Genomic DNA, 26272 nt, shown 5'->3' on the forward strand with positions numbered 1-26272 from the left:
CGTGGACAGTACACACAGTGAGCATTTTTGCTACTGCCGTGTACAGTTTCGTCTGGAAAGCTAAAAGGAAAAGGACATAGAAAATGCTGAATAATTATCATTTAATGTCCTAAATTTTATGGAATATGTTTTTATTGCCAATTATAGAATCAAGTGTGAAGTTACAAATTATATTTTTAGATCATCAAAGAAAACAAGAGAAACAAATACTACTATCTGTGAAGGCATAGTATACAGGACATACAATTAAGAATGTACTAACCATGTGTATCAAGGCGAAGTTGACGTTTCTTTTCATGGCCTTCAAAAATGGGACACTTATGAATGTCCTTAATCAACAGTCTCATATATTCTCTAGTGGGACCCCCCTCATCAACTGCCCCTTCAGCATTTTCACCCTCATCTATAAAGACGACATCCAGCTTTGCTTCAGGGTTGAAATTTTTTCTATTGAAGGCTCTAAGGCTGCAATCGAAAACACTGTCCCTACAGATGTTAATCTGATTACTGACTTGGGACGAGTCAGCGTCGACGTGGCTGTTCAGCTTCAATAGTATGTTCCCAAGATTATTCCTACCAAAAACACAGATTCATGTAGTATGTTAAAAAAAAAACATTTAAGGTGTTATGGAACATTTATGGAATATAATGTTCATACTCCTTAATATCCAGGGGTTCGCTTTGACCAGGCCCTTCGTCAATAATAATGACTGGAGGGGATGGTTCAACTGGGAAAATATCCAGTGGCCCCTCTGTGGTAAGCTGAGCCGGGGAATGTGCAGGGGACTCCTGAATCTCCTGATGTGAGAACAGATAGACATCTGATTACTGTTATGACAAAATACTGTTGAACTTAAAATGCAGTTTAATTTACCTCAGGCTGAGACAGTGATTGTGTAGGGGACTCATGATTTTCCTGGCCTAGAATCTCCTGATTTGAGAACAGACAATCTGATTACTGTTATAACAAAATATTGTTGAAGTAATTTAAAATGCATTAGTTCAATTTACCTTAACTTCATGAAATGACAGCCAAAGAACATACAAGGTGGTTGGTCCTCTTATATGGTCCCATATTATTCCTGTGCATGTGCTTTTGATGGAGAATTGTGCAGTGGCCTCTTGCACAGTAAAAACCTCACTTGCACTTTCAATTTGACCAACAAAGTCAAACAAAACCTAAAACATTTGAAATGTGTGTCATTACTCTAAACTTATGGTCCAAGGACAGAAGACAAAATTTTAATCAACTGTGTAGTGAGTTTTGGCTGATACTAAAAATGGGGAAATCCTCACATGGATCGGCTCCGACATGTTGAACCTTCGTTGTTTTATGTGCCCATCAGGATATTTAAATTTTAATGGGACACCACCTGTTGGCTCCAACAACAAGGCCATACGCTGGCGCCTCGCCTCAATTGCCTAAAAGGTAATTTCTTTTATTATAAAACATATAGTGAGTCTTTAAATTAACTGAAAGTATAGCTCAGACTAACCTTAAGACGGTTTTTCTCATCTTCCTCAAAAGCCAACCTCCTCCTTCTCTGTAGAAAAAAAAACAAGAAAGATCAGGAAAAATATCTGGACCACACTCACATGAAATTGCCATGTCATATGCTCACAGAAATACACTTACGCTTTCTTGATCAGCAATTAAAGATTGATTGTAGTCTCTGTCCTGTTCTTCTCTTAACCTTCTCCATTCTTGCAAAGCCTAGATTAAAAATGTAGAATTATGGTATATTATGAGGTAGGGGCTCATGAAAGTATCAAGTAATAAGCAAAGTATAAAGTTATAAGGTAGATAACCATGTAAGTGTTAAGTCAGGTACAGAAAAAGATTGCCATGACAGTAAAGATAGTACACACACAAATATAAAATTTTACTCAGCAGAAAAAAAAAACTTTACCTGATCCCGAACTTCCCTTGGGGGACTCACTGTCTCGTCAACAGAGATTGGTTCATCAATAGAGATTGGTTCATCAACACAGACTGGTTCATCAGCAGAGACTGGTTCATCAACACAGACTGGTTCATCAGCAGAGACTGGTTCATCAACACAGACTGGTTCATCAACAGAGACTGGTTCCTCGGATGGAGTAGTCTGAGTAATCTATGTGGGGACATGTTGCATTTTTAATTCACATACAAAAAAAATCTAATCACACAGATAATGAAAAGACATAGTTCTCAGAGAGACATCATATCCGTACCTGCAAAATGGGGCCCTGTGGGATGATGTAAAGTCGGCTTTTCCCCACTGATTTCTTTAGTTCTTGTACTGAGGCCACTTTTAGTATTTGTATCTTCCTTCCCTTCCCAGTCCGTGCCAATTGAAACCCCACTAAATTTAAGTTAAATTTTGGATAACTTTGACATATGAAATTATTCAAATCAGATAAACTCCAGTTTAGATCAATTTTTGACTTCACTCTTGTGCAGGGGGACTCATGTGCAGGTTTTCCTAAAAACAAGAGAAAGAATAAATATATATTAATACTAAATTATTAATGGCAAGTGAAAACCAAAGCCAAGTCTCAAGCTTCATTCCACCTGATTTAGGGGTGCTCACACGCCTCAAGCCTAAATATGTAGTGTATGAAACATGACTCAGATGTACAAGAACAAAAAGTGTTATTTTTTGCAGGAGGATGACAACACAGGTAAGTACTAGAGCTTTACAGGACCACACAGGTGACTACTAGGAAGGAGCAGGACCACACAGGTGAGTACTAGGATGGAGCAGAACCACACAGGTAAGTACTAGACTAGAGCTTTACAGGACCACACAGATGAGTACTAGGAAGGAGCAGGACAACACAGGTGAGTACTCGGATGAAGCAGGACCACACAGATGAGTACTAGGAAGGAGCAGGACAACACAGGTGAGTACTCGGATGAAGCAGGACCACACAGGTGAGTGCTAGAATGGAGCAGGACAACACAGGTGAGTACTCGGATAAAGCAGGACCACACAGGTGAGTGCTAGAATGGAGCAGGACAACACAGGTGAGTACTCGGATGGAGCAGAACCACACAGGTAAGTACTAGACTAGAGCTTTACAGGACCACATAGATGAGTACTAGGAAGGAGCAGGACCACACAGGTGAGTACTCGGATGAAGCAGGACCACACAGGTGAGTGCTAGAATGGAGCAGCACAACACAGGTGAGTAGTCGGATGAAGCAGGACCACACAGGTGAGTGCTAGAATGGAGCAGGACAACACAGGTGAGTACTCGGATGAAGCAGGACAACACAGGTGAGTACTCGGATGAAGCAGGACCACACAGGTGAGTGCTAGAATAGAGCAGGACCACACAGGTGAGTACTCGGATGAAGCAGGACCACACAGGTGAGTACTCGGATGAAGCAGGCCCACACAGGTGAGTACTCGGATGAAGCAGGACCACACAGGTGAGTGCTAGAATAGAGCAGGACCACACAGGTGAGTACTCGGATGAAGCAGGCCCACACAGGTGAGTGCTAAAATAGAGCATGACCACACAGGTGAGTGCTAGGCTGGAACAGGACCACACGGGTGAGTGATAGAATGGACCAGGGCCACACAGTACATAGAGGTTAAAGGTTTTACCGTTGGCGCTTTAAATTCACTGAGTCCTGGAAACATAACAACTGTATCACAACACAATATCACGAGACTAACAATGTAAATGTATTGTAATATAATCTTAGAAAAGACAATGAATATAACTTTTCACTAATGCCTTGGTTTAGATGCTGTAACAACTAACTTTACATCAAATGTGGGTGCACTGTTATATGGTACTTACCAAGCCCATGTTTGGCCATTTGGACCAACTCTGTTGTTGCAGGCAGCACTTCATTATCTGGCCCAGGCAGAAGAAATAGGCTCGTTTTCCATATGACGTGCTGCATGCGACCACCAGAACTTCCTACAAATACAAATACCAATCAGAAAACAATAGAATAAGAATAAAAACATTGTGTGCTAGCAGAGCTTAATATCTGGCTCGAACAACTTGCAAGTAAGGTAAAAAAAAAAAAAAAAAACATAAAACAAACGTAAATGTAAAGCAATGATTGCGTATTCAAGGCACATCTTACTCCGAATAATGTACATAATAAGAATAAACTCATACTACCAACTGGAATAGTCCATGTACATATATTTATAAATAGGCTAAAGCGTTCACTGTAGCATTAGCTTTACCCACAGGCTTCATGCTAAGATTAACCATATCCTTTTCTTTAATATAGGCAATTTGGCAACGCAAAAATGTTTGAAATGTCCGCTTAAATTTATTTGATATATTTATTTATTTTTATTTATTTATTTATTTTGGCATAGTAAAAGTAAATAAAACATATTACAGAAAGGAAAAAACAAAAAAAAACAAAGACCGAAAGGGTGTAGGCTGAAGCAAGTAGCTTATAAAATGCCTACCCATTACTAAAACAATGTTACCAATTTGCTATAATTTACTAATTTGACATTGAAAAAAAAGAATTACATCATTACCACAATTTCTAATAATTTAATAATTTCTAATAATAATATCAATCGTTTCTTTTTCTTTCTTTTCTTTCTTTGTTTTTTTTTTACCTCGGAACTAGCTTAGTCAAAACATGCTTATATCATGTTAACAGGTACAAATGGAATATTACAATTCCAGCTGTTCATGTAAACACCTTAAACGGAGTATGAGCTTAATCTCATTAAGAGGCTTAATCTGAATATGATGTGCCATGTAAACGCAATCTGTAAACGCGACATGAGTAGGCCCTAAATGTAAAATCTGAGCCTCTGACCATGACCTCTTTCCAGCCATATCACCGTAGCAACACAATAATCTCATTCTTTGCAACAAACAAGTCCAAGACTGTGGAATGCATTACAATGATAAAAACTGACCAACAAGCGTATTGCCATAAAAACGTTTAACCCCATTAATATGATTACATAATATAGCTGAAAACGAAATAAAAAACATCAAATAACTGCTAACTAGCTGCTGTGTCAAACTCACCTAGCGTTAGCTAGTTAGATAACTAGCCTAATGAATCCTACCTCGAATTAATGCAGCCCTTCGGCGAAAAAGTTGTCTTGTGGACGAAAATAAGCTGTCTTCATTTCTTGACAACTCCTGCCTTGCACGGGCCGCAGCACTAAAAACACGGTCAAAAACAGCACCTTCTATTTCTTGCTGTTGGCCTGACATGCTTGCTTGTCATATGCTTGCTGCTGCTTCAGGTGCTTACCGCCTTTTCGGTCGATTTTAAATAGCCCTGTTAAGCGGTTATGCTGTAATTACAGATATCTGTTATGTAATTTCGCCTAGTAAGAATTCTGTGCATGGATATCTATAATTTGTTTCTGACTAGGCAAAACAGTTGTTAAAGATATCTCCTCTTGTGGATATCTCTAATAAAAAAATGATTGAAGATATCTGCAACTCAATAACAGATATCTAAAAATACATTATGACTAGTCACAACTACAACTTAAGATATCTTTATTTTAGTTTCGACTAGTCACATGGACAGTTTAAGATATCTATAAAACATTTTTGATAGTTAAAACACACATTTGAATATCTATAAAAGTTATGACAGATATCTTTAATTAAGAGGAGTTTTAGATATCTTTAACTTGAGTAATGACTAGTCAAAATCATATTGTGGATATCTCAAACTACAATTATGGATAGTCATAGTTCTGTTAAGGATATCCATAATTAAAACTGTGGATATCCGTAATTGAATTACAGATATCTCTAATGACGTCACCCATAGAAATGAATGGAGAACGTGATGTCATTTTGACTAGGAGAAATGACGTAGTGGATATCCTTAACGTGAAGTGTGGATAGGAGGAATGCTGTTGTGGATATCTAACATTAAAGTTTATACTAGGAAGAACTAGGTTGCAGATATCTGTATTACATATCCAGATTTTGTATTAAATGTTAAAAAGGCATCGTGTATCTGCTTTGACTAGTCAAAATGACGTTAAAGATATCTTTAATCTCACTTCTGCCTAGTCAAAACTCAGTTATAGATATCTGCTATTTTGTGTAAGATATGTGACGAGTTGAAGGTAAAGTTCATTGTAGATATCTGTAACTGAGCTTTGACTAGTCAAAACGGAACTATAGATATCATAACTGTAAATTGTGACTAGTCTAAACTGACTTAAAGATATCTCTAACTGACATTTTGACTAGTCCAAATGTAACAATGACTAGTCAAAATTACGTTGGTGATATCTTTGTATTTAAGACTGGATAGGCATGTTTAACTATTAAATGTTAAAACGGCTTGCCATAATCAACATCTCTGTAAGTCTAACTAGCCTACTTAATTGTAAGATGTGTGTAACTCAAGCTGATGAATACACATAATTTCAAAACATATTTTGAATTTAATGGATAACTGTTTTAATCATAATTACTGTGGTCTCACCTAAAGCACAGCGGTGTGCCACCTAATGTGTCTGGCTTTTACTTCTTACTCTCTTGTATGTACTTTAGAAGAGAAAACAATAGTATTTTAAGTGCATAGTAAATGTAAAAAAAATATTGAAAAGGGAAGTGTGACATGTACATTTTAATAGCTTGGAGTATTAACATCATCACAGTTCTGTTGTATTTTTTCCTCCTGTATTTCGCTCCATAACAAGAAAACACAGCAACCTTTTGTACTTTATGAAAAGATAAGCAAAACCACTTTAAAAAGTATATGAATAACAACATTATACATGAAGTCATATTATATGTTTAAAAATAGATTGCCAAAAACTATAGTGTAGGGTTTTGAAAAATGTTAGATTTTAAAATGCAATTAAAAAAACTTTTTAAATTCATTTAATGAACAAATAGCACACTGAGAGATTACTGTAATCAATAATATGCTCTATTTTTTTCTTATATGAAGGAAGAGGCTGTTGCTGTAACATCCGCTACCACACCTGATGTTGCCAGATCGGCTGCAGCTTTTGCCATCGCTGTCCGAGAACAGAGCCATTTGTCACAGGCAAGTCTGTTCTGATTGATCAGTTATTTAGTTCATGTCTTGTTTTATTTTAATTTTTCTTTTCTTTTTTTTTTATTTATTTTTTGTTAAGACAATCTCCACATGTAGTTAATAGCAGGGTGAAAATTAATATGAATTGCAAATATTTTCACAGAGAACAGTCAACAATATCATCTCAGGAGTCCAACAATACCAAGCTGTTCTGCTGACTGCACTGAAGGAGAAAATGAGAAGGTATTTGAAGAGCATGCTGAGACAACTACTCGGCTTCAGGAGGACGCGTTGGCTACGTATGATTTGTTTGTAGATCCTTTCTCCAGCACTGCATCTGAACAGAATAGGACCATTCAGGAAATGTTTGATCCAGTCTACCCAGAGGAAGTGGTAATGTCCCAGAAGATTTGTTGGGTAAAGAAAGGCCTTTCAAGAGTCATGTCTATAAGAAACAGGAGTTTTTACTATATACCTTTAATTCAAAGTCTAAAGCAGTTGTTGAGCAATTCCAGAATTTTTAACATGTTTGGTACTGTACCACCAAGAGCCAGAGGAGGATTCCTGTATGATTTCACTGATGGAGCACTCTTTACATCACATCCTTTATTTTCTCAAAAGCCTCACGCATTGCTAATAATTTTGTACACTGATGAAATTGAAATTTGTAACCCTTTAGGGTCCCATGCTTCCAAAAACAAATTGCTTATGTTTTATTATAGTTTAGGAAATATTGATCCTAAATTCAGGTCTAGATTGGCTGCAATACGTCTTCTTGCTATTGCTAAGGCAAATGACATTTCTGAGTGTGGTGTGGATGTTGTGATAAAAAATTAATTAAAGACCTAACACAGCTTTACAGTGGTGTCAGGACTGAAACACCAAATGGTGAAATAGAGTTGTTTGGTGCTGTGATTGCAATATGTGGAGATACACTTGCCCAGCATGAGCTTGCTGGCTTTAAAGAAGGTGTTGGCTTTGCATATAGCACATGTAGACAGTGTGAATGCACCTTTGAGGATATGCAAAGAAAATGTCAGGAGAATGAGTTTATTGAAAGAACTTTGAAAAAGCATGTTAAACAATGTCTAGAAATAGACAAAGCAAGCACAGAATCCTTGAAAGCATCCCTCAAAACCACTTACGGGATTAACAGAAGAAGCAGTCTAGTTGACGTTCCTGCATTTGACCTGATCAGGCAAACTCCACAAGACATAATGCACGTTATTTTTGAAGGTGTGGCACCAATGGAAGTTAAACTTGTACTAAAACACCTCATTTTGACAGGACAGATAGAATTAGATGAGCTAAATTCTGCCATTCAAAATTTCCCATACTCCCCTCTTGATTTACAAGACAGACCGAGTCCTATGTCTGTGAACACTCTGGCAGCTAATGATAACAAACTGAAACAGTCTTGTGGACAAATGCTGGTACTTTTGAAGCTTCTACCTTTCATTTTGAACTGTGTGGACAATGAGTATGTTACATTTATTTTGAAGTTAATTGAGATTGTCCAAATAGTTCTTGCTCCAATTATTTCTTTACTAACTGTGTCAAAACTTAAAAATATGATTGAGCACCATTTGCATCAGTTCAGACAACTTTTCCCAGAAGCCAATATTATAAATAAGCAACATTACATGTTGCATCTCCCAAGTCAAATCATATCCCTTGGTCCTTTAACAAGGAGCATGTGCATGCGCTTTGAGTCAAAGCACCAGTATTTTAAGCAGTGGGCTTCAAAGTTAAATTTTAACTCACTTGCAAACCACAATCAGTTTCTTGAATGTTGCCAGAATGAGACAGGCACTGACCATCCAATTTTTACAAATGAAAAAGTGTCGGGCCTGTATTATCTGTCACAAATACTGAATATGTTAAAAGAAAAGTCAGAGATTTCTTGGGAATAGAGGTTATGCATTCTGTTGTCAGAGTGAAATGGTATGTCCTAAATGGCAATAAGTACGTAAGTGGGAAATCTATGATTAGAACAGGTGTGGATAACACTTTCCCTGTCTTTGGATTGATTAAGGACATATTTTTAATTGATTCCACTATTATTGCTTTTGAGTACCAGCGCTATTTAAATCGTGACTATTTGGCATATGAAGTGGCTGTGCCTGCTCTTGCTCAAGCTACAGAATTGGTGCGTGAGCTCATTGATTACACATCATATTATTCAATTAGTTTTAAAGAAAAAGTGTTTGTGCCAATAAAATATAGTCTCTGTGATGTTATTTCCTATAGAACTCAGCCTGAGGATTAGGGATACATATGTCTTTTTGGAATGTTTTGTGTGCCCCTTCATCATTCCTGTTGATGAGCTTTAGTCATTAATAAAAGTTGAGCCAGTGTTAAGTGTCATAGCTGCTGCTTTAATACTGCTGTTTTTTGTGGAAATAGTGCTTTGTTTAATAATTTGTCATAAAACTCAATGAAATTGTCATCAGTGTGGGAGTATAAAAGTTTCTTAGAGGTGTAATGTGTGGTTTGTCTTCCATGTGCATACTTAATTAAAAACACATTTGTTCAATAAAATGCATTTTTCAATATGTCTTATGAGAACTTCTTAAATCAAGAAACTTGTGTTTGAGAGTCTTGAAACAAGAATTTCATTGGTGAGATTTTGGGGAGAACATGATTTTGACTAATTTCAATTGTAATTTTCTCAATTTTAAGATTCCTGATCTAAATAAAACAAAAAGGCATACATGCGCTTATTTTAAGAGAAGTCTGTAAAATAAGACATGACAAATAAGTTAAAATAACTTAAAACCTGGCAACTTATCTTGCATGTCTAAAAACAAGATTTTCAATCTAAGCAAGTGTCAAATGATTTGCAGAGGTCCACTGCTTCCTCTTCCTCTCCTTCATCAGAGCATCTCTGAGTCTGCAAGTCACAACAAACGATGTCACACGATAACATTAGCTATTAGTGGTAGCTTGTAACTCATCAGCAACAAACAAAGAAAACATTATGTTTTGTTCTGTACCTCATCACCTGACGGGACTCCAACTTCTGAGAGACGTTGACATTTTCACATTAATGACTCTCCGCGGCTTCCGTAGTTGTAATAAGGCTCTTAAACGGTGACGTTCCAGAGAGCGCTACTCGGTTGCTTGCATTACATTAGTGCACCACTAGATGGCAGTAATTCTTGTACACTGAGGCTTTAAGATTTTATTATTTGGTTCTAAGGTTTGGACCTCATCTAAAGTTATTCTCCACCGTGGAGTGTTGTGAGTTGTTTAAGAGTCGTGTGGTCCTCTGTGTCTTTTATTTGATTTATTTTTATGGGATTTTATTAAACTTATTGTGGTTTATTGATTTCTGTGCAGCACTTTGGAAATGTTTTGTTGTGAAATGTGCTATATAAATAAAGTTATTGACTGATCGATTGATTGATTGATCCTGGTTCTGATGGAGGTTTTCATTCCTGGTCTGGGTTCTGATGGAGGTAATTATTGATAAACTAGTTTATATGAACACAGTAATTATAAACTGGACTAAGGTGGATCATATGACAGGCTTATTTAAATTGGACTATAATTGGATAATGATAAAATGGACTGAATTGGACTTTCAGAGAACTTTGTTGTGAAGTGGTTCTGGATTAATTTTTTCTACAGTCTGAATAAATGGAAGAATCATCATTTCTTTGTATGATTTGGGGGTGAATATAAACTAGAAAGAAGCTGCAAATGTAGGAACAAGAAAAAGACAGAAGATGCCAGAGAAAATATCCAGAACTCAGCAGCAAGTTCAGCCGTCCCTGCAAAGCACGCTAAAACGCGAGGACCACATTAGGCTTTGGTTGACCCTTATTCATGAACACATAAAGGCCAGTCTCTCTCGTCATTGGTCCAACAGTGAGCCCCGTTTACCTGGATTCATGGCAAAAATCCCAAATATCTACAAGTTTATTTATCACATAAAAAAAATCAAACACACGACACAAATCAGGAGTCTTCGCTTTGCATAGCTTCATTCTAAGAGTATATTTCTTTAGTTTCTTTCAGTTGTGTGTATTTAGTAAAACAGGCTGTATTTTTTCTGGCAGAAACAAACAATGTTTTCACCCTCTGAAAGGTGTCCAGGAAGCATCCACTGAAACACTGAATACAATGCAGTTAAATGTTATGAAACACAAAATATCTGAGCTAATAAAAATATTATTTAGATAATAAACATGTCGCTACAATAATGCAACATAATAGAATATCTGTCAAGTAATAATGTAATGCTTATATTTCCTCTCCAGCATGCAAAAACTAAAAGACCTCCTGGTTAGTTTACAGCCAACGTGCTCAAAATGTCACCGCTGATGATCTAAACTACAGAAAGTCTCCACAGAGCTTCACTATTTACACATTTTATCTACTAACTTATTTAAAAAACGAATTCAATTCTTTGTTCATCAACCACATGGAAAGACGTCCCGGGGTCAGGGAAAAGATATTAGTCTGGTCCAGAAGGGTCAGACCATCAAGCAGAGAAAACATCTCAGAGAGAAGCAGAAACTATAGAACCAGGTTCAGAAATGTCCAACCATCATTAAAAACTGGAAGGATGGTGGGAACCATAGTGTTCCAGGAAGAAATGTGGTCAGAATAACGTCCTGAATGATGGTGATCAGTGATTCAACGTTTGGTGGAACCAGATGGAAGAAAAACAGCAGTAGAACTCAGGACCATGTTTAATAGTGAAAGCCTGAATATCCTGAATGAGCAGGTTATTCTATCTTCCCTGACAGCTCAGTGCAGGATTCATGGGGTTCAGACTGTAAAAGAGTGGTTCAGGGAACAGGAGATATGTTCACACATGTATCGGCCACTAGAGTCCAGAGCTGAACCCCATGGAGGATCTTTGGGATATGCCGGAGAAGGCTTTGCTCAGTGGTCGGACTCTCCATCATCAACACCAGATCTTGAAGAAAAATTAATGCAACACTGGATGGAAATAAATCTGGTGATGTTGCAGTAGCTTCTAGAGACGATGCCACAGGGAAGCTGCTGGAATCAAAGATAAAAACATCCAACTAAATATGAGTGTGGGATTTGTTTTTAGACGGGCAGTGTATAGGACAGCCCACCCGGAGTTTGCCGAAAGGCCCGTGAAAGACTCCCAGGCCATGAAAAACTACATTTTCTAGTCTGATATAACAAAATGGAACTCTTTGGTCTGAGCTGGAGGAAATCCGGCAACACCATCCCTACAGTGAAGCACGGTGGTGGCACCATCATGCTGTGTGGAGGAACAGTGAAACCAGTCAGGAATGAAGGACAGATGAATGCAGCGATCCTGGATGAAAACTTGTTCCAGAGTGCTCTGGACTGGGCCAGAGAATCAACCTCCAACAGGACAACCAATCAAAGCACCCAACCTGGGAGCATCACTGAGTAACCCAGCCAGAACACAGACCTGGACATCTCTGGAAACGTTGGAAAATGGCCGTGGTGTCATTATAAGATGCTGTGTGAAGGATTTTAAGGGAAAACAAGTTCATTCCTGTGAATAAATACATGAGAAAATGGTGAAATATGAATCTCTGTGGATGATTCTGGATGCATGACCATTACTGGAAGCGTTCTGTAACACTCCTTCTCTCATTTTACACTCAGATCTACTGCTTGGTCTGGTTTTCCTTCCCAGGTGCAGGTCATCAGCAATGTTTCTGTCCCTTCAGGCCAGTTTTCCTCCATTTCTGGCCCCGTTCTGGTCATGGTTTTTAGAAGAAAGTGTTTCTCTTCAAAAAGTTTGAAATTCCAATTTCAGTTTCTCTTTAGAAAACCAACCTTTAGATTTACATTTAAAGGTTAAAATAATCTAAATAATTACAGATTCGGTAGTTTTGATTTGTTTGAGCCAAAAAAATAATAAAAAAAAGTCTCTCTGCTGTAACGCAGCAGAAGGGGCTAACTGTATTTAGCACCATGAGACATTCAGTTTTGGGGTTTGTCCATCTGTCCCTCTACCCACTCACGAGCACATCCCCAGGTCACCTCCAGTCCTGCTGCTGCATCAGTTTATTTATCAAGACACATGAACACACTTACTTGGTTAGCTTATGTCCCAACGTCTTCTGAATTAAAGGAAAATTCCAGTGAGTATAAAAAGGAAATAAACTGGTTCAGATATTTCTGCAGCTTCTGCAGAGAGTTTTATTCCTGTTGGTTCTTCATGTCCTAAATCTGTACATGGAGGTGTAACGTTAGCATAATCCAACCTGGAAAACTGGAATTTTCCTTCAACAATCTGATCTGCTCACGTCCAGAGCAACGTCACACTGTGTCTGGATGGATGGAAATGGGCCAAAACCTCCACCACTGGTCCCAGTGTGCGCCAGTCTGACTGTTAACGTGGTTTTAAAAAAAATCAAATTGATTTAAAAAAATAAACGAAGAGTTGCATCTTGATAGCGATTTGTGGCTGGTGAATGAACTGCGTTAGTTTCTGATGTGAACTGTGTTCAGAACTAAAGTTTCTGATTGAAACATGATCACATCTTCTCAAATATGATCAGCTGATCTTCTCTGAGCTGCTTGGATGACATGATCGGAAGCTGGAGAAAAGGCTTTGGCTAACGTTTAGCACGTCTGGACGCTCACAGGAGGAAACTCGTTCTCATCATCCAGACAAACGGGACCGGCGGCAAACTCGTGCTCTGGAATGACTTCACCATTCTTAGTCCCGCCATCCTCAGAGTAACCTGGATGGAGACAAAAAAGCAGCCATTAGCACCACTTTCAACATGTTCCTCAGGTAGAGACACGAAGACCAGGGGCCTCATTTATCAAACTGTGTGTAGCAAACAGGCTAAAAGGAAATGCTGCACTTCTACTTTCAGATTTACTAAAGCACAGGCACGTCCTCCACCTGTTTCCGTTAATAAATCAGAATCAACTCTAAAGTGGCGCAGGTGAGGGACGCCTTGCCCCGCCCACATGGTGGCTATAAATGGTCAGGCCTGTAACACATATTCATCACATCCTTTCCATGATGGCTCGGGAGGGAAAAAGGAGAGAGTGGCTTTTATCTTGTAAACCTCACCGGTTAGTAGTCAGGCCCTTTGTAAATATAAGGAGGACTCAGCAGAGCTCAAAGAGAGAGGAGAAAAGAGGACAAAGGACTCGAAGCCATGTGAGCAAGAGAGCCAACTTGGTGCCGTGCAGAGGCCGAGCCGAGCCCGGGATCAGGGAACGAAGGCACCAGAGGCGATGAGGAACCTGCAGTCAGCGCAGAGGTGAGAAGCCAGTGGCGATGTGACGACCAACACAGAGATCCGAGCTATCAACGCTCGCTAAGTATTCCCTAAAAGGACGTGTGTTAGCCTAGTATTTGGGTGTGAAGTTTGGTTTTGCTGTACGACTGAGAGAGCTCATTACCCCGTTTATTTCCCATAGCTACCGGGACCGACCGAGGGACGGCGGTGGACACGAGACAAGGGACGGCGGTGGACACGAGACAGCCTACATTGGACAACGCTGAGGATGATATTGAGACCCGTACTGCTATGGTGGCGTACGTTAAAGGAATGTCCTTGTTTTCTGTCAGAAGCATGGGCTCTGCACGGTTGGGAGTAATTCCACCTTCACCTCCTCCTAGGAAGATCGAAGCAGCGGAGCCACAGCGCCGCGGGGAAATCCCCTTCAGAAGTCATCCCGGGGATCCCGCAGTGGGAGTGGAGTAGGACCGGGAGCATGTCGGGATATACCCCAGTGTCGGTTTTGGTACTCCCTTGTTTTTTTGTACTGGTCAGGGGTGGTCCCACAGTTTCCTTTATTATTATTATTATTAATAATAATAATAATAATAAACTCTTTTTCTTTTGTGTTAACTGTTTTAACCTGCCGCCTTGAGTTTGGCCGCTGAAGAAGGGGAAGCCTCCCTCAACGGCTCCCACTGGTAGTGACTTCTGCCTTCCTGTAGTGTGGGACATTTTAACAGGTTTTGTTGGTTTTCTTTTGGAAGTGGGTTGTGGTGGCATGGACTTTCTGTTCATTGCACGTCCTATTTCCAGTGTGTAGTGTGCTTACAACAGAAGGGGTGTTTTACGAGCAGGGGTAGTTGGGGGAGGAGTTAGAACCCTATGGTGGCGCATAAGATCTGCCTTAGTTTTATGAGTTTGTGTTTAATAAGTGTCACACCTTTAAACGTCTCGCCGTTGTCCGTTGCCCGGGAGGATCACGAACTGCGTTGGGCTGGGTCCCAGCTTCTGATCGAGCTGCTGGGACTCTGCCTGGTGCGACATTTGCATGGAGGTAAGAAAATTCTCATACAAGGTTTGGTTTTTATAAATCCCAAAAGTTGACTATATTTGGCGTACACTGGATTTTGTACCCACGCCAGCTTTATAAATAAGGCCCCAGGTGAGAGATGATCCCATCCACTAACCGGTGATGTTTACTAGATAAAAGCAGACCTCCATCTGGTCCGGTCTGGTCCTGGTTTCTGTTGGACTACTAACCGGTGAGGGTGGCGGTGACGGGACCAAATGCTGGTAAGGCAGCAGTTTCAGCATAAGATGGAGAAGACTGCACCCGCCCGATGACCTGTGACCCGCCTGGCTGTGGTCCTTCCTCGTTGTCATCATCTATGCCGAGGATCCTGAATACCAGTGAGAGAAAAGCTCATATTACTGGATCTTGTTTGGTGAAGCTGTGTGTCATCAAGGTACAACACCAGAGAAAACAATGTGGCCTCACCTGTGTTTGTGAGCTAGCTGACACTCTCCTCCATCCTGAGGATCCACGTTGTAGATGAACAGCTGGCCGTCAGCAGTGGCCACCAGCAGCCGTGGAAGCTTCTGGATCCTGAAACATCAGATTGAGTTTCATCGTGGAATAATCGCAGCCTCATTCAGCCAGCTCATCCAGATGCTCATCCAGATGTTTATGTTCCTGGAGGTGACTAAAGTTAATGCTGTTTCGGTGTGTGACTCAGCTAAAACCATGTGGGACTCCGTAGTTTCCTCTGGACCCCTGCCAGATCAGACCAGCGATGACATTTTTAGCTGCATGTCATCCTTCAACCACTGGGTGTCCAGAAAACAACGTGGGCTTTATTGATAATTGGAGAACGTTCTGGGGGAAACCTGATCCTATTAGGAGAGACAGCATTCATCCACTTTGGATGGAGCAGCTCTGATATCTGGAATATGGACGATTTTATTAGCCATTGAAGCTCATGACAACTCAGGGTTGAGACCAGGAGGCAGGGTTGTAGTCTTCCACTTTTCTCTATAACCCCCACTTGCTGCCACCTCCTAAAAAGCCATAATGACTGGTTTGCTGAATATCAGATCTCTTTCGTCGAAGCCTCTGACCTGATTTGTGATCATTATATTGATTATCGATCATTTTGTACAGAAACCTGGCTGCAGCAGGACCTTGATAGTATTAATGCCTCCACCTAATTGTTTAAATTGATCAGTCCTAGATCTAAGACTAGTTCTAATTCCTCTGAATACCTGACTCAGTCTATCTCACCCAAAATAGAAATGAGAGAAGCTGCTTCTGCTAGCAGTAGTGTATCGTCCACCTGGACCTTTTCTGTTTCTGACTGATGTTTCAGACCTTTGATGGGACTAAGTGCTGAATACCGATGCTGATCTGGGTGACGTTAACATTCATGTTGACCATGAACATGCCGGCTTAAATGTTGCTTTTAACTCTGTATTAAATTCAGTTGGCTTTTCCCTAAATGTCCGCAGACCTCCTCCTCATGACCAGACTCCTGATTTCGTTCTGACCTGCGGCATCGATGGTGAAGAACTAACAGTTTTTCTATCTGATTATTTTTCAATAACTTCTGACTACACAATGGCTGAGAAGAAAACTGATCATAGCAGATGTTTGTCAGATTGTTACTAGATTTAGAATCAATGTCATCAAGATTTCCTACGATGCTGTTTGTCAGTAGGACAGAGATCATCCATCCGAGCTCGACTCCGACAGGTTGATCATTTTGTTGCTAGAACGACATCGTTAATGCCTACAACACTAAATAATGCTGCTCCTCTAAAAAAGAAGACAAGCAGTCAGAAGAAGCTTGGTGGTTTAATTCCCAGCGACAAGCTTTAAAACAGACATCAAGGCGGCTGGAAAGGAAATGTTCATCTGGTCTAGAAGAGTCTCGCTTAGTCTAGAAGGAAAGTTTCATAGTAGATCAGAAAGCCCTGCATAAGGCTAGAACAGATGATTATTGCTTAGTCAGTCCTTCTCAGCGTTGATAGTTAGAGTCTATATGGTTTAGTAAAGGTTGCCACATCCTGCCAAATTTGTCTAAGGAACCCTTGAAGGAGAACATTCTCCAGAGTTATGCACCGTAGCACTTCATGGATCCATTTATTGTAGGTAGGCATTGAGGCGTGGGCCATTTCAGGAGCATGAGCCTTCGTGCTCATCTTGTGATGATTTAGGTGTGTTACGTGCGGGACAGATGATCAAACAGAGCCACCAGTGGCTCAGGGTGGATGGTTTGGCCAATAATGGCACTGATAGTCTCGAATATTGCAGACCAATACATCGATAGCTGTGGACATAGCAGAAACATATGAGCATGGTCAGCAGGAGAGCCTTTACATCTATTGCATTTGTCTGGTCTGTCGGGTAGATTTTAGCAAGCCTTGCGTTGGTGAGGTGGACTGTGCAAAATTTTGCATTGCAGCAGACCGTGTCTTCCACACATTGACGAGGTGTGTACACGATTAAGGATTTGCTTAAGGATTAAGGATAAGCAGTCGTCAGGTATTGGAGTTCCAAGATCCCGGCCCCAGGTGGCCCTTAGTGAGATCAGTTGGTTCTTTGACAATGTATGGATACAGCTGTAGGCTGCAGTTATGAGGTCTTATCACTTGGTGCTGGGGGACAGCAGCTGGTCAATGGGCGATTTGGAAAGTGGGGGTAGAGAAAGACTTCAGTGTCTAACTTGGAAAAAGCTAAACAGCTGCATGTTTGGGAGAATAAATTTGTCTGTTAGGCTTGTAAAGGAGGGGAAAATTCACTCAATATAAAAAACTTTGACAGAACGGAGACCTCTTTTAGACCAAGATCCAAAGGCTGAGTCTGAAAGGGAGGGTGAGAATTGGTGGTTCTGGTGTATTGGAGCAAGATTAGATGGTAAAGGTAAGGTATTAAATATGCTAAAGGCCCTCCTGAACTGGGTTCAAATCATCAATGTATTTGTGACCACAGGGTTTATTTGCTTAGCTTTGATGGGCCACTGGGAACAGACCAGCGGCCAGACAGAAGAGCGTGAGGAGGAGGTCTGAAGCCGGACCCACTGAGGACACTCATCAGTGTTATAGGTGGACCAGTAGAGAAGTCTGGCAACATTGCAAGACTTTGCATTGCAGTAGTAATAACCCACCCTTTTTTGGAAGGTGAAGCACCCACGAAAAAGAGCTTAATAACTGATTAAGTTTAGAAAAAATATTTGCATATCAGAATTGGGACATGTTGGAAAATATAAAGAAATCGGGGGAGGCTTGCCATTTTTACCAGGTTGGTGTGCCCCATTAAGGAGGGGAGAGGTAGGAACATCTGGTAAGTTCAGATGTGCACTGCTCATTCAGAGGGTTAAAATTCTTGGAAAATAATTCAGTAAATGAGTTTGTCACTCATATGCCAACATATTTCAGATTTCTACAGCCTTTCTGAAGGGAAAGGAGTCCTGGGGAAGCATGCTGGCAGCCAAGTTGTGGGAAAATGTTAATTCTTGCTGTGGTTGATTTTATAGTCTGAGTATTTCCCAAATTATTCCAATGTATTTAAAATTGCTGGTACAGGATTGGAGATGTACAGAAGGACATCATCGGCATAAAACCATATTTTTTGGGCCCTGCTATGGCACACCACACCTTCACACCTGTCCTCTTCGCAAAGCCATATGGCCAGGGTCTCAACCGCTATCACAAACAATCCCTGTCGAGAACCCCTATACAGCAGAAACGTGTTTGATTTCATGCCAGTGGTTATAATAGAGCCTTTTGGGGGCATGTAAAGGTGCTTAATTCTATTTGTAAAGATAGGGTGGATTCCAAATTTACAAAGTATAATAAAATAAGTATTTCCATTTGACATGATTGAATGCCTTTTGCGCATCCAAGGGGGGATCAGATGGGCGAAAAAACTATATTAAAAAGCCTGCTGGTGTTTGAGGAGGAGTTTCTGCCCAAGATGAAGATGAAGGTTGATCTTGGAATCTACATTTAAAAAGAATAAAAGTCTATAACGATCACAAAGAAGGGGGTCTTTATCTTATTTTTGTAGCAAAGCAATTGAAGCTTCCAAGAGAGTGGGTGGTAGCTGGCCTCTGCTATAAGCATCATTGAACACCCTTACAAGAATCGGGGCAAAGACGTTTAAATAAGCTTAATGAAATTCAACAGTATATTCATCATGTCCTAGTGATTTCTAACTTTGAAGGGACTTTATTGCGTCTTGATCTTTAGCATTTGTTATTGGCACGTCTATGCTATGCTAAGCTATGGGAGAGCGTGTCATTAACTTGTGGATATTTCAGCAGATCAAACGGGGTGGGGTCTTCCCAGATGGCTGGATTGGTTTCAGACTGAAATGTTTCAGAAATAATCGCAGAAGCTGTTGCTACTTTAGCTGGGATTGGTCGTAATTATGCCAGAGGATATGGATTTAGGTATGAGTCTACAGGCTGCGACTGCTCGCACTTAGTATGCAAGTAGTTTACCGGCTTTAACTCCTTCTTCAAAGAAGGTCTGCTTAGTATGTAATAATTGTTTCTCAATCTACCCTGTTAGTAATAAATTCTACTTCCACTAAAAGTGCAGCTGCTTTTTGTATAACACGGCAGAGGGACTGAGGGAATAGTGAGCATTCATATTTAAGAGCTCGTCTGCTGTAGCCTTCATGCTAAGGCACTCTGTCTACTTAAGGTGCGGAACAAAGGAAATGGTTTGATGGCAGTCCGCGTATAAAGGCTTTAAACACGTCTCGGAGGACACTGCTGTGAGTGTCAGGAGTATCATTCTCTTTAAAGCAAAACTGGATTTAAGGGGGAAGTTTATGTTCAAAGAGGTGGGGGCATGGTCGGAAATTATTAGGCAAGGCAAAGCAGGTTTATCTGTAGCCCAATTCAAAGACAGGTAAAGTGCTTTGCAAAAAATACGAAACATAATTTAACCCATCCATCCATCCATCCATCATCCATCCATCCATTTTCTTCCGCTTATCCGAAGTCGGGTCGCGGGGGCAGCTGCCTAAGCAGGGAAACCCAGACTTCCTTCTCCTTGGCCACATTCACCAGCTCATCCAGAGGGATCCCGAGGCGGTCCCAGGCCAGCCGAGAGATGTAGTCCGTCCAGCATGTCCTGGGTCTTCTCCGGGGCCTCTTTCCGGTGGGACATGCCAGGAACACCTCACCAGGGAGGCGTTCAGGAGACATTCTAACCAGATGCCCAAGCCACCTCATCTGGCTCCTCTCGATGTGGAGGAGCAGCGGCTCTACTCTGAGCCTCTCCCGGATCACCGAGCTTCTCACGCTATCTCTAAGGGAGAGCCCGGCCACCCTGCGGAGAAAACTCATTTCGGACGATCTTGTTCTTTCGGTCACTACCCACAACTTGTGACCATAGGTGAGGGTAGGAATGTAGATTGACCGGTAGATCGAGAGCTTTGCCTTTTGGTTCAGCTTCTTCTTTACCACAACAGACCGATGCAGAGTCTGCATCACTGCAGACGCCGCACCAATCCGCCTGTCGATCTCCCACTCCATCCTTCCCTCACTCCTTAACAAGACCCCGAGATACGTGAACTCCTCCACTTGGGGCAGGACCCTATTGCAGACCCGGTGGAAGCACTCCACCCTTTTCCGGGCTGAGGACCATGGTCTCGGACTTGGAGGTGCTGATTCTCATCCCAGCCGCTCACACTCAGCTGCAAATCGCTCCAGTGAGAGCTGAAGATCACGACCCGATGAAGCCAACAGAACCACATCATCTGCAAAGAGCAGAGACTCAATCCTGAGGCCACCGAACCAGATCCCCTCAACACCTTGGCTGCGCCTAGAAATTCTGTCCATTAAAGTTATGAACAGAATCAGTGACAAAGGGCAGCCTTGGCGGAGTCCAACCCGCACTGGAAACTATTCTGATTTACTGCCGGCAATGTGGACCAAGCTCTGACACTGGTCGTACAGGGACCGGACAGCTCGTACAAGGGGGTCCAGCACTCCATACTCCCGGAGTATCCCCCACAAGGGTCCCCGGGGGACACGGTCGAATGCCTTCTCCAAGTCCACAAAGCACATGTAGATTGGTTGGGCAAACTCCCATGCCCCCTCAAAGGCCCCGAAGAGGGTGTAGAGCTGGTCCACTGTTCCACGACCGGGACGAAAACCACACTGCTCCTCCCCAATCCGAGGTTCGACTATCCGATGGACCCTCCTCTCCAGCACCCCTGAATAGACCTTACCGGGGAGGCTGAGGAGTTTGATCCCCTGTAGTTGGAGCACACCCTCCGGTCCCCCTTTTTGAAGAGGGGGACCACCACCCCAGTCTGCCAGTCCAGGGGAACTGTCCCCGATGTCCACGCGATGCTGCAGGGGTGTGTCAGCCAAGACAGCCCTACAGCATCCAGAGCCTTAAGGAACTCTGGGCAGACCTCATCCACCCCTGGGGCCTTGCCACCAAGAGGCTTTTTAACCACCTCAGCGACCTGAGCCCCAGAAATAGGAGAGCCAGCACCAGCTACGCCAGACTCAGCTTCCTCATTGGAAGACGTGTTGGTGGGATTGAGAAGGTCTTCGAAGTATTCTCTCCACCGTCTCACAACGTCCTGAGTCGAGGTCAGCAGCCCCCCATCCCCACTGTACACAGTGTTGACGGAGCACTGCTTTCCCCTCCTGAGCCGCCGGATGGTGGACCAGAATCTCCTCTAAGCTGTCCGGAAGTCATTCTCCATGGCCTCTCCAAACTCCTCCCATGCCCAAGTTTTTGCCTTAGCGACCGCCAAGCCACACACTGCATTGCCCACCGATACCCATCAGCTGCCTCTGGAATCCCACAGGCCAAAAAGGCCAGATAGGACTCCTTCTTCAGCTTGACGGCATCCCTTACTGCCGGTGCCCACCAATGAGTTCGGGGGTTGCTGCCACAACAGGCTCGAGATGAGTCCAACTGTATCTAGCTGGAACCTTGCGCACCAACTCAGGCTCCTTCCCTGCCAGAGAGGTGACATTCCACGTCCCTAGAGCTAGCTTTTGCAGCTGAGGATCAGACCGCCAGGGTCCCCGCCTCTGGCAGCCGCACAGCTCACACTGCACCCGATCCCTATGGCCCCTCCTGCAGGTGGTAAGCCCACAGGAGGGGCATTTAACACTAAAATCAAAAGAAAAAGGGAAAAGGAAGAACATTGGATAAAAACAGTATTAAAAAATGATCAAGTAAAAAATTCCAGCTTAACAGAACCAGATCCAGATCTGGACTCTAAATAAAACTAGTTCCATGCAGCAGAGAACAGGTAGGTCTTTAACCTGGATCTAAATAAACTGAGTGTTTCAGCTGATCTGAGGCTTTCTGGGAGTTTTTTCCAGACATGTGGAGCATAGAAGCTGAATGCAGCTTCTCCATGTCTGGTTCTGACTCTGGAACTGATAAGAACCTGGATCCAGATGACCTGAGGGTTCTGGTAGGTTCATACTTGCTCAAGAGGTCTCTGATCTATGTTGGTTCTAAACCATTCTAAACCAGCAGCAGCACTTTAAAGTCTATCCTCTGACGGACCGGCAGCCAGTTTAAAGACCTCAGAGCTGGACTGATGTGGTCCACTTTCCTGGTCTTAGTGAGGACTGGAGCAGCAGAGATCTGGATCAGCTGCAGGTGTCTGACTGATGTTTTAGGTAGAACCTGTAAAAACACTGTTACAATAATCAAGCCGACTAAAGATGGAAGCTGGACTAGTTTTTCCAGGTCCTGCTGAGACATCACATCTTTTACCCTTGATATGTTCTTAAGCTGATAGTAGGCTGACTTTGTGGTTCCCTTCATGTGTTTCTCAAAGTTTAGGTTTGAGTCAATCACTGCACCCAGATGCCAGTGGGAGCATGAAGATAAACAGAAGAGGCCCTAGGATGGAACCTTGGGGAACTCCATATGTAATTCTTGTCTGCTGTTGTAGAAAAATGACCAAGAGTCTGGAATGAGTAAAAGTATATAAGGTTTATTTACAGGAGAAGTATTGAATAAAGAATTACTTGCAAGTAAGAGAGTGGTCGTCCCGACTCGCATGAAATCGGAGGAGACTCTGATGATTCATCAGAGAGAAACAGTTTTATTCAGCTGGTCTCCAGCTGAAGGTCAAACAGTAAAATAATAAATGAGGAATAGAAGACTGAGTGGCGCCACTTTCTTCCAGTTTTCAGACAAAGCCCACATACCACAACAAGCTGATATCCCAAACAACTATTGCTATCTAGCAGGTGGAAAACCAGCCTCAACTCTGCCATATCAGAGTTCTGGGAAGAAAGTGGTCAGTCTGACCACACACACACACACACACACACACACACAATGAAAACTGTAACTTCAGTATTCTGTAGAATGAGAACACACAATATGAAAATGTAAAAGTGAATGGATTAACAATATTAAATTAATAAAGAAAACTGAATATACATGTGGTTATTATGAGTATATATGAGTGATTACCATATGCAGCTAAATTTCTTTCACACTGTTCAGATGTAAAGTTACCTATTGACACAAAGTACTTCCTATTCTCTAAATAAGATTTAAACCAGTGTAGCACCAGAGAGGCCCACCCAGGACTGACATTTTTCCATCATCTGTATTCAAACATATGTCATTAATGACTTTGGTCAGAGCATCTCAGTGCTGTGGTGCCGTCTAAAACCTGACTGGAAGACATCGTAGCAGTTGTTTTGTGTTAAAAATAGTTTAGTTGATGAAAAATGACTTTTAATGATCTTCCTGAGAAACAAAAGATTTGAGATCGGCCTGTAGTTGCTCATTTGTGTCTAGATTGTCTCTTTTTAGCAGAGGTTTGATTACAGCTGTTTTTAGAAGCTCTGGGAAGACGCCCGAAATTAAAGACCAGTTCACAATCTGGACCAGATCGGGTTCCAGAGTCTTTGAGACTTTTTTGAAGAAACCTGTGAGCAGGATGGCCAAGCAGCAAGAGGAGTTCAGCTGACATAAGATGTCGTCCAGATCTTTGCTGTTAATGGATTAAACTGTGTCATGGTGGTTAAACTGGTTTTCATGGACCACTATGTCTCATGAACCAACTGTTTGTCTGATATTCTGGATTCTGTCTGTGAAGAATTTGGTGAACTCATTGCAGCCTCAGTGGAATAAAGTTCAGGTGCTACTGACACAAGAGGGTTTGTTATCCTGTCCACAGCAGCGAATAAGACCCGAGTTTTATGACACTTTCTGTTAATAATGTCAGAGAAACAGGACTTCCTGCATTCCTCTGGTGTAGATTTTAAGAGTGAAGTTTCTTTTTATGTCATAATGAACCTGTAGATGTGTTTTTCTCCATCTGCGCTCGGCTTTCTGACTCTCTCGTTTTCCATTTTTCACCAGTGTGGAAGACTTTTTCTTTCCAGAGACAACCTTCACCTTAACAGGAGCAATAGCATCCATAATATTTAGTGTGTTAGCAATAACACCGAAGGGAGTTTTTTCTTTCCACTGTCGCTTCTTGCACATTAAGGATGGAGGACTGGATTGTAGTCAAGATTGGATGCAATCTGTTGGTTTTTCTTAATGATGCTATTATTGATTATGAATTGACTCGAATTGATCTGTAAAGCCCTGCGATTATGTTGTTGTGAAGTGGTGTTATAAAAATAAAGCTGTTCATCCAGATGTTGTTCATTAAAGACAGAGCACAGTGTAAAAGCTGCAGGTTTATGAAGAGGAAGAAGCTCACGTGACCAGGGTGCAGACGTTCCTCTGGCCAGATGAGAGGAGGTGAACGGTGGCGAAAGCCCGGTCCTGGCTCATCATGCCTGACACCTGAGCAGGGAGGTAGCTGCTAGCTGCTGAAAACATCTTCCCTACATAGGTTGTCCAGGTGGCAGCCTCGTCCTCTCCACTACATACAGAGGAAGAGTTTCCATTCAGCCCACAGCTCCACCAGTACACAAACACTTAAATTATTCCAAGGTGCAGGAAATCTTAGTTTTCCAAAACGTCTGGATGTGTTTTCTGTTTGCAGGGTGAGTTTGTATTGCAAAGTGGTGGAAAGTCCATGTGAGTGGGTTTTGTTGTCTGCAGGTAAACAGGAGAGCTGTGTGACTGTGCATACCTCAGTCCCAGTTGTTCCAGTTTAAAGATATGCACCGTCTCTGTGTTGCTGGAGGCACAGAGAAACTGGCCATCAGAGCTGAATGATAAAGAGCTTATGTTGACATACCTGCAGACAAACAAAAATATCATCGTAATCAACAACATTACACGTGTAAAAAAGGGCCATTTCTAGCTGTAGGAACCCTAAGATTCTGGTTGGGGGGCCCCTGAGTTTGCCCAACAATGGAGAGATGCTCCATGATCCAGGGACATGCTGCAGTCTATTACATGTCACCAGCTAAAGAGGCTCCGCTCAGAGCACTAATCCACTGCTGCAGGCCGAGCAGGACATATGGAGGATGTGTTTCCTGGTTTCTCCACTGAATTGTGGACGGCTAATGACTGCGTACCATGGGAAACCCCAGGACCTGAAGGCATCCCTGACAGGGTCCTTAGAGCATGTGCAGACCAGCTGGTAGGAGTCCTCACCTCAGTCTTCAACATCTCCTTGAAGTAGGCTGCGGTCCCAAACAGACCACCATAGTTCCTGTCCCCAAAAAGTTCCCCATCACCTGCCTAAATAACTAACATCCACCGTCATGAAGTGCTTGAAGGGGCTGGTCAAAACCCACATCTATTCCCTCCTCCTACAGTCACTGGCCCCCCTTCAGTTTGCTTCCCGGCCAAACGGATCCACTAATGACACCATCTCACTGATGCTGTACTCTGCCCTCTCCCACCCGGACCATGGGAATGCTTCGGTGAGAATGCTGTTTGTTGACTACAGTGTGTGTGTATATATATGTATATATATATATATATATATATACATATATATATATATATATATATATATATATATATATATATATACATATATATATATATATATATATATATATATATATATATATATTAGGGGTGTCAAATTATTGCGCTAATTGCGATTAATCAATACAGTCCTATC

General features: G+C 41.8%; 1 protein-coding gene and 1 long non-coding RNA gene across 2 annotated transcripts in view; one reads left to right on the forward strand and one right to left on the reverse strand.

Annotated features, from left to right (window-relative positions):
* Positions 1–2861: 2861 nt before the first annotated feature.
* LOC121650477 lies at positions 2862–3126 on the forward strand. Its single transcript, XR_006012285.1, has 3 exons — positions 2862–2917; positions 3011–3041; positions 3109–3126. It is a non-coding gene; the product is annotated as an uncharacterized LOC121650477 (long non-coding RNA).
* A 7870-nt stretch (positions 3127–10996) lies between these two features.
* wipi1 (WD repeat domain, phosphoinositide interacting 1) overlaps positions 10997–26272 on the reverse strand; it is an 18843-nt gene continuing 3567 nt past the window's right edge. The window contains exons 3-7 of the mRNA XM_042001592.1: positions 25325–25432; positions 24947–25111; positions 15719–15826; positions 15481–15620; positions 10997–13722 (exon numbers count right to left, since the gene is read on the reverse strand). Of these exons, the coding sequence (XP_041857526.1) occupies positions 13601–13722; positions 15481–15620; positions 15719–15826; positions 24947–25111; positions 25325–25432 (643 nt within the window). The 3' untranslated portion in view covers positions 10997–13600. The remainder of the gene's footprint in view (positions 13723–15480; positions 15621–15718; positions 15827–24946; positions 25112–25324; positions 25433–26272) is intronic.

This window comes from Melanotaenia boesemani, chromosome 2, assembly GCF_017639745.1.
Source record: "Melanotaenia boesemani isolate fMelBoe1 chromosome 2, fMelBoe1.pri, whole genome shotgun sequence".
Lineage (NCBI taxonomy): Eukaryota > Metazoa > Chordata > Actinopteri > Atheriniformes > Melanotaeniidae > Melanotaenia > Melanotaenia boesemani.